The following is a 9,576-nucleotide window of genomic DNA, read 5'->3' as shown; positions in this document are numbered from 1 at the left end:
TACTCCATGTACCCAGGCTTTGTAGACACCCTGTATATATATATATATATATATATATATATATATATATATATATATATATATATAAAACAGTTCCAGAAGAGGCGCTGATATCGCTATTAACTAGTGAGGTTGTTAAAAATGTGTATATTAGCGACGGAGAGAGAACTAATACCGAGAGGTAATATCTATCTCTACTTAAACGTGGGTATGCTGTTAGAGTAGATATTTCTGGAATTGTGTATTCTGGACAACTTTATCTAATGAATGTATCATTTTATTAGGCTGTAGAGTGTAATCCGAGGGAGTTTTGATGCTATTTCTAGCTAATCAAACGACAGCTGCATTCTACTGAAATGAAGAAAAAAGAATGAAGCCAATAGAGTAATGCGCCTTGTTTCAAGGGAAATAACTCCTAATTACATTTATAGCGTTACTAAAGTTTGATGAGGTAGTAGCAGTGTTAGGTGGTGGTGAGGTGGTGGTGGTGGAAATAGGAAGTGGGTAAATTGATGAACGAGCAATGTATCTAGTACAAGGGACACAACTCAGAGACCGGAGATTCACTGCCCAGTCGTTATGGAGGACGTTTACAGTCATTGGAACGAGAGGAAAGGAACAAGGAGGAGGTAAAGGAATATGCACACTACTCGTTTTCGCTGTAATAAAAACCCTAACGGAGATGTACTTGCATAGCAAGTGACCTGATCTGAGATCGTGTGCGGGAACGAAAACAATTGCAGCGTGGAAGGTGTTTATAAGCCATTTAAAATAACACACAAAAACCGTTAGATTCCCTTCAACATTTAAATTTAATTTGTCAAAATATTGTCGTCGTTTTGAGACCGCGACCTGTTCACTGACAAAATTCTGAGATGCAGCACGGAATTTTGTCAGTGAACAGGTCGCGGTCTCAAAGCGACGAAAATATTTTGGCAAAATAAATTTAAGTATTGAAGTTAGTCTAACGGTTTTTGTGTGTTTCTTAAATGGCTTATAAACACTGGGGAAAATGCAATGGAAAAAAGACACCTCACCAAGATGCCATGTCGAGCAAATAACGAAGCTCTCTCTCTCTCTCTCTCTCTCTCTCTCTCTCTCTCTCTTTCACTCTCTCTCTCTCTCTCTCTCTTTCACTCTCTCTCTCTCTCTTTCTCTTTCTCTCTCTCTCTCTCTCTCTCTCTCTCTCTCTCTCTCTCTCTCTATCTATCTATATCACGTAACAAGTGACCGATCAGACTATGGAATGTTGTTATACATCGCTGGTTACAATGCGCTTTACACCGTTTTAGCTTTACAGCGTTTAGTCACCCCGCTAGTTAAGCGAGGAGGTCAACATTCCCCCCTGATCGAAAGGGGAACTGGAGCAACATGAAATGAAGTGTTTTGCCCAAGAACACAGCGCGCCGCCCGGTCTGGGAATCGAACCCCTCGATCTAACGATCGTGAGAGCAAAAACCTAACCACTAGACCACGTACCTTCACACACACACACACACACACACACACACACACACACACACACACACACACACACACACACACTCACACACATACAGCATGCACATACAGCATATACATGCACACTAGCAAGCATATGTATATATTAACATACACACATAAATTCGTCTATTTTCATTACTTTTGGAATAGTCATCAGAATTTCGGTGAGAAGTTCCAAAGAAGTTTCTGGTTCAATCTCAGGTAATTCTTGATTTTCTTCATCGGGCTTTACTTTTTTCCTCACTTCTGGAAGAAGCAGATTACGTCGGAAAAGTCTTAGAAATCCTCTGAAAACTGGGAAATTCCTCTGAAGATATCTGTCTACTTCAAGAATTGTGAAGTCCACCGAAGACTTCAAGTTGGAATTGTATATGAAGCTATAACTTTCAGGGCTTGAGTTCCTTAAATTTCCTCGGAAGTTGATTTCCATGAATTGTCCTTCTTCAACGCTAATAATTGGGGAACTGTCGGGACCATTACTGAAATCCAGTTCATTTAGTTTGTTGATGGTCCAAGTGGCTTTGGTGACCGGAACCACGTGAAAAGTAACTTGAAGATGATTCCATATACTGGAAATAAGAACGTGGAAACTAATACAGTTTTGGATTGGGTTATTTATGCATCTTATTTATTTAATTAATTATAAAAAATTTGGATAGAATCCCCCTAAGGCATATTTGATAATTATGTTGTTGCAATGCGACAGACAGACAGACAGATAGGTAGATAGGTAGAAAGGTAGATGGATGAAGCCTGTCGTATATATCCATACGATGGGCTTCATACAGTTTCTTATTTTTTTACTGCCCACAAGGGGCTAAACATAGAGGGGACAAACAAGGACAGACAAAGGGATTAAGTCGATTACATCGATCCCAGTGCGTAACTGGTACTTAATTTATCGACCCCGAAAGGATGAAAGGCAAAGTCGACCCCGGCGGAATTTGAACTCAGAGCAGATGAAATACCGTTAAGCATTTCGTCCGGGGTGCAAATGTTTCTGCCAGCTTTCCGCCTTAATACAGCTTCATACAGTTTCTGTTGACCGCATCTAGTCATAAGTGCATTGGTCAGCCTGGAGCTATACTAGTTGACATTCATCTAATGCTACCTGGCAGTGCGAGAATACCTGAAAACATGCGGTTGAGAAGTGAATGTCTTAATCACACACTTATGTCTGCACCTTATACATACATACATACATACATACACACATACATACATACATACATGCATACATACATATAGACATCTGCACATGCAAACATACATAAATGCATACATACACGCATACACACATACAGACATACACGCATATGCACATATATGCATACATACATGCACACATACATATATACATGCATATACGCATACATGCATACATGCATGTATACATACATACACATATACATACATACATCTGCACGTGCACACATACAGGCATACATACATGAATATATGCATACACGCATACATGCATACACACATACAAACATATATACATACAGGTATAATGCATACATACATATGTGCGTGCGTGTGTGTATGTACATGTGAGTGGTGAAGGTGCGTGGCTTAGTGGTTAGGGAATTCGGTTCCCGATTGCAAGGTCGTGAGTTCAATTCCCGGCGACGCGTTGTGTCCTTGAGCAAGACACTTTATTTCACGTTGCTCCAGTCCAATCAGCTGGCAAAAATGAGTAGTACCTGTATTTCAAAGGGCCGGCCTTGTCACACTCTGTGTCACGCTGAATCTCCCCGAGGACTACGTCCAGGGGTACACGTGTCTGTCGATTGCTCAGTCACTTGCACGCTAATTTCATGAGCAAGCTGTTCCGTTGATCGTATCAGCTGGGACCTTCGTCGTTGTAATCGACGGAGTGCTAAAACATATGCGAGTTTGCACTTATGCATCTACATGCACGCGCGCGTGTGTGTATGCACATGCGGGTAAATTCCCTACCACATTAGCTAATTCATATACAACCCATACGGTTCTTACCTCTGTTTGACAATCACTTGTACCAGTCGTTCTCCGAGGTGTCTCTCTAATTTCATGGCCATTTTCGCTGCTTGTTCCTCGTCCACCGTTACTCTTGTACGCAGAACCATAAATCTAAACAGAGAGAAAAAAACACTTTGAATTTATGTGTATGTGTGTGCGCGCTTGTATGGCTTAGCTGGCCGAAACTTCGAAGTCACTGTCAACAACGTTTTTGTATAAGAAAAGTATAGAGTAAGTCATCACATTAATGTAAAATTGTTTTTATCGTAACTGAACATAATAATAAATGTTGATATATATATACATGTATTTGTGTAACAGTATATACATTTAGAAGCGGCGAGCTGGCGGAAACGTTAGCACGCCGGGCGAAATGCTTAGCGGTATTTCGTCTGTTTTTATGTTCTGAGTTCAAATTCCGCCGAAGTCGACTTTGCCTTTCATCCTTTCGGGTTCGATAAATTAAGTACCAGTTGCGTACTGGGGTCGATCTAATCGACTGACCCCCCCCCCCAAAAAAAAAAATTGGGGGCCTTGTGCCTATAGTAGAAAAGATTATATACATTTATATTTCTATGTATACAAATATAAAAAGAAGTAGTACTCAACATAAAAAGCAGAATTGGTAATAAGGCCGGAAATTTTGAGGGATTTGTTAAGTCGATTACATTGAGCCCAGTACATATAATACCAAGTATTACTTCATCGACCTTGAAAGGATAAAAGACGAAGTTGACATTGGCGAAATTCGAACTCGGAGCTAAAGACTGACGAATGCTACAAAACATGTTTGTGTGGCATGCTAATTATTCTGCCAGATCACCGATTTTCATAAGGGTTGTCGAAATAATAGTATTTTAAAAAATTGTTTATTTTAGTTTTAACACATAATTATGAGTAGTTTTTCAGTACCGCATTACAGTATGACTAAATATTCTATTACAATACACAAGCTTATATGGGTACCGGCTTGGCCCGCTAGACATATCTCACAAATCCACTGCTCTGGTGTCACATGAACCAGTCCTCAACTAAAATGTCAAATAGGGTCTGTGGTACAAAAGTAAGTCCCAGAGAGCAGGAGTCTACAGTCTTTGGCATGAAGATCCATGAATACCAACGTCTGTAGGGATGACACATGAAGGGAGACATAGTTATTATATACTATATATATAAAGACAAGATATTTGCATCTGCGTATTACGCACAGAATTATCTAAAAAGTATAAACATATTCTGTTGTTCACTTTGAGATTGGAGGAAATCACTGTTAATGCATCAACAACTTATTTCACTAAACGAATTGCCAAGAATGCATTACATATGCAAATCAGTCTATTCGATTTACTGAGGCCTTTAGAAATAGTAGTGTCTCTATGGACAGCTAAAGAAGGTGCCAGTCACTAACGAAATTCCAGCACAGGATTGAACCTAGACTGAGGGAGAGTGGGGCGGAGAGTGGGGGAGGGAGAGTGGGGGAGGGAGAGTGGGGGAGGGAGAGTGGGGGAGGGAGAGTGGGGGGAGGGAGAGTGGGGGGAGGGAGAGTGGGGGAGGGAGAGTGGGGGAGGGAGAGTGGGGGAGGGAGAGTGGGGGAGGGAGAGTGGGGGAGGGAGAGTGGGGGAGGGAGAGTGGGGGGAGGGAGAGTGGGGGAGGGAGAGTGGGGGAGGGAGAGTGGGGGAGGGAGAGTGGGGGAGGGAGAGTGGGGGAGGGAGAGTGGGGGAGGGAGAGTGGGGGAGGGAGAGTGGGGGAGGGAGAGTGGGGGAGGGAGAGTGGGGGAGGGAGAGTGGGGGGAGGGAGAGTGGGGGAGGGAGAGTGGGGGAGGGAGAGTGGGGGGAGGGAGATGGCTATTATAGTCAGAGCAGTTAATAAAGTGTAATCGTGATGTACAAAATTCAACAGTACAAAAAACAACAAAGAAACTAAACAGTAACAGTATTCAAATTCTTTTCCCAATTATGCGAAAAATAAAGTCAATTCACCAATAATCTGCATTCCTCTAACATCACAGAATGTGTCTTTGAACATCAATTAACCAATATTGAACCTTTGGCTTAAATATGTCGGTTAGGAAGGAGAAAACTAAATAATCACTGGACAATTATTTGCTGTGCTTAAACGAATTTCCCTGAACGATTTTTGGTATCAAAGGTTCTATGTAAGTTGTTCAAAGGTGTAGTGGGGATACATATTCAGTACCATGCGTTGATGTGGCTGCGTGTATATTATTACAAGAGTTCATATAGAGATGAAGAATAAATTCAAGAACTATATATTTACTACATATATTTTATTTACTGGTCGATGATGATACATAATTAAGATGTAGAATCTAGTTGAATGAAGTAACCTATGCAAGAAAGTTCAGAGATAGTAAATGTAGGAATAACAGCTAAGTGCTGGTTTTCAGTCATGTGGCGTAGAGAAATAGACGGTCATAGCAATGACGTGAATGGCTCTAAGTTTCATCGATTAAGAAGCAAAGAGCAGGGTTAGCAAGCTGTTTTTATTAATGGAACGCTAGACATTCTAGAAACTTCTAAGAAAAACGCTAAGCTTCTTGAATAATTAAAAATCACGTCTCATGACACAGATGCATCGAGAAACTTACGAAGGGAGGTTACTCTATAATCTTTCTTGCAAGGGAGATCATTCAACTATCTAGCTACCGCTAAAAGGCCATTTGTATAAGAACTGTAAACTATTGCTAAGCAGGTTTCTAGTTTTCTCATCATTGGGAAAATAAAAATAAAAATTTAATTTGTTTTTGTAGTTGTTATTGTCTGTTTTTGTTTATTGAATTTTTGCACCACTGCACCATTTTACTTTATTTTTGCTCAGTTCTTACGTTATCAATAGAGGGCAGTTAATGATCGATAAAACCGGGGAGAAGCGTGTGATCAGGTCGAAGCGCTTGCTGAACAAATTCAAACATCCTGAAGAATCCTATATGCTTTGGTTCTTCTCAGATTAGAATTTTGTCCAGTATCAAAAAGCGAATAGGAGGAATGACAGATTGCTCTGCACCAGCCCCTCTGAAGTCCCCAGTGTTACACACACCAAGATCCTATCGTCTGTAAGGGTCTAGAGGTTCGTGAGCTATGTCTGGCCTCCTTACTTTTTCCCTCAAGGTCTTAGAGTCGATGCAGCAGCTTACATCGAGACAATGGAGACAATTGTCAAGCCATGGGTCGCGAGAGTTACTCCTCGAGGGTGGCCGTATGTATTCCAGCAAGATTCTGCTGCCTGTCACACAGCGCGCACTATAATGCTACCCTTAAAAATTTGGCTACCTAGCATTCCTGATTTAACCCCACTCGATTATTACATCTAGGGCATCGTTGCGAGGAAGACGAACAAGCATGTCCACAATACCAGGGATTCGTTGATGTCTGCTATTAGCAAGATTATGGCCAACATGAATAATGATTAATTGATCAATGCATTTCAGCCATTTAAGAAGGCGTATTGGTGCAGTAAACGAGTTTGATGGCGGTTTTATTGAACAGCCTTTTGTATATGTAGATAAAAATATGTGTACCAAATTCGATAAAAAAATAATATTGGTTTTTCTAATAAATATTTTTGTTTTCCTTAAATTAAAATAGTTGACACACCGTATATATATATATATATATATGAGAGAGAGAGAGAGAGAGAGAGAGAGAGAGAGAGAGAGAGAGAGAGAGAGAGAGAGAGAGAGAGAGAGAGAAAGAGACGAGGGAAGCACGTGCATGCGTACATAGGTGTCTCTTTTCAACGCTTTTTGCTTCTATTTTTCACTGCACCACTTTTTTCTTCTTTTCCATCTTAGACACTGATGTATAGTTCTCTCTCTCTTTCTTCCTTTCTCTTTCTCACTCTCTCTCACTCTCTCTCTCTCTCTCTCTCTCTCTCTCTCTTTTTCTCTCTCTCTCTTTCTCTCTCTCTCTCTCTCTCTCTCTCATATATATATATATGTGTGTGTGTGTGTTTGCGCAGTAATATCTCGTTTAGCAATCTCCTGCTTAACGATACCGCCCTTTAATGATATATAATTTTTTTTAATTTGTTAAAAATATAAAAATACAAACCTTAGAAGTTATGGATGCTTAGAATTTATATTGTGTAATTAACAACTAAAAGTTTTATTTTTATAAATTAAAAAAAATTGTCATTAAAATGAAATATCGTTAAGCGGGAGATGGTTAAACGAGATATTGCTGTGCATCACACATACACACAGACAGATGTATATATAGTTTACGACATAAGAATTTAGAAACTTCGAGAGAATGTGAAATAACTATAAAAATAGCATGTAAATATTGAATTATAAACCCGTTCGGACAGAAAAAAAGGCGAAGGCTACCTATGAAATTTGAACGTACATCTCTAGTAAACAGGACAGGTATGATAGCACCGGACCAGAGCAACTGTTCAAACTTTTCTATTTATTCTAACTAGCGAGCATTGTTTGCGTCCTTGGAGTTTGGAAACTTCAAGAAACACGGCAAATAATTCGTCTTTAAGTGTAGAACTCGAAGAAGATGAAGCTATAAATAATAGAATGTTGAGGTATGTATATATATATATATATATATATATATATATATATATATATATATATATATATATATATATATATATATAAAGAGAGAAAGACAGAGAGAGAGAGCTGAAAAGATTGAACTGAATAAGGTAAATGGACGAACAAATGACGCATAGATGTGAGATGATGGCTTTGTGCACTTGTTATAATTGTGTATAAAAGCTTCTTGGGCTACTTTACTTGGTGTAAGGACGCGATAATTCCATTTGAAGTAGGTCCAGTTTGATCTGTAACATTGCAATGTCTTTGACAACAGTCCATATCTTGCTTCTGCAACAGGCGACAAAGTAGAGTTGATCGTTTTCATCGTCTGTAGAAAAGACGCACAAAGACAGGTTTCAGTTAGAGTACTTTTTACAGAAAGTGGCACTGAGAAGAGAGTACACACACACACACACACACACACACACACACACACACACACACACACACACACACACACACGCACGATACATACATACATACATACATACATACATACAAACATACATACCAGAAGTTTATAATTTAAGTATATACGAGCATGTCTAGATATGTAAATATATGCATGAGAAGACACATAAAACAAAACATACAAATCTGCACGTATACATGTGTGAGTTGATTTGGTAGGCGGAAACTAAAAGAAGCCTATTGTACATTATATATGTATATATATATATATATATATATATATATATATATATATATATATATATATATATATATATATATATATATATATATATATATATATATATACATATATACACATCTATGTGTGTGTGTGTGTTCTCGTGGTTGTCTCACCACTACCGCTTGACAACTGGTGTTGGGTTATTTACGTCTCCGTAACTTAGCGGTTCGGCATAAAGACTCAATAGAACCACATTTAGAAAAGTTCAAGGACTGGATCGATTCGTTCGACTAAACCTACCAAGGCGGTGCCCTAACATGGCCGAAGTTAAACATACATGTATATATATATATATATATACATGTAGGCGCAGGCGTGACTTTGTGGTAAGATATTTGCTTCCCAACCACAAGATTCTGGGTTCAGTCCCACTGTGTGGAACCTTGGGCAAATGTTTTCTACTATAGCATCGAGCTTTGTGAGTGGATTTAGTAGACGGAAACTGAAAGAAGCGCGTCGTATAAGTATATGCATATATTCATGTGTACCCTGAACTCTCCGAATTTGAGGACCTGTCTTTGTGTCAGAAATCAATAATTTGTTACGTTAGGGTGGTGGTTTGACTTAATCGTTGAAGCGTCAGAACAAAATGCCGTGCGATATTTTCTTACGTCCAGTTGTGTTTGTGTTCTGAGAGCTAAGTACGAAATTTCCTTGAGATCAACTTTCGTTTTTGTCGTCCTCGGATGATGAAATAAAGACCTACTACTAGCGCTAAAAATCTGTCAACTTACCCATTTACTTGACATGTAATTGCGCTAGTCCTGCAAGATGCCCTCTAAATGAATTTTACTTTGCAAAATTT

The 9,576-nt window shown here is 39.2% G+C and overlaps 1 protein-coding gene across 3 annotated transcripts in view; it reads right to left on the bottom strand.

The window, feature by feature from the left end:
* LOC106880843 (death domain-containing protein 1) overlaps positions 1–9,576 on the bottom strand; it is a 46,929-nt gene that overhangs the window by 2,483 nt on the left and 34,870 nt on the right. For all 3 annotated transcript variants that reach the window (XM_089356591.1, XM_089356592.1, XM_089356593.1), the window contains 3 exons: positions 8,276–8,405; positions 3,505–3,618; positions 1,643–2,072 (listed from right to left, as the gene is read on the bottom strand). In XM_089356591.1, the coding sequence (XP_089212717.1) occupies positions 1,643–2,072; positions 3,505–3,618; positions 8,276–8,405 (674 nt within the window). The remainder of the gene's footprint in view (positions 1–1,642; positions 2,073–3,504; positions 3,619–8,275; positions 8,406–9,576) is intronic.

The sequence above is a fragment of the Octopus bimaculoides genome, chromosome 8 (genome assembly GCF_046866305.1).
Source record: "Octopus bimaculoides isolate indiv1 chromosome 8, ASM4686630v1, whole genome shotgun sequence".
In the NCBI taxonomy this organism is placed as follows: Eukaryota; Metazoa; Mollusca; class Cephalopoda; order Octopoda; family Octopodidae; genus Octopus; species Octopus bimaculoides.
The sequence above is the reverse complement of the archived record's forward strand: the minus strand, read 5'-3'. Positions and strand labels throughout refer to the sequence as shown.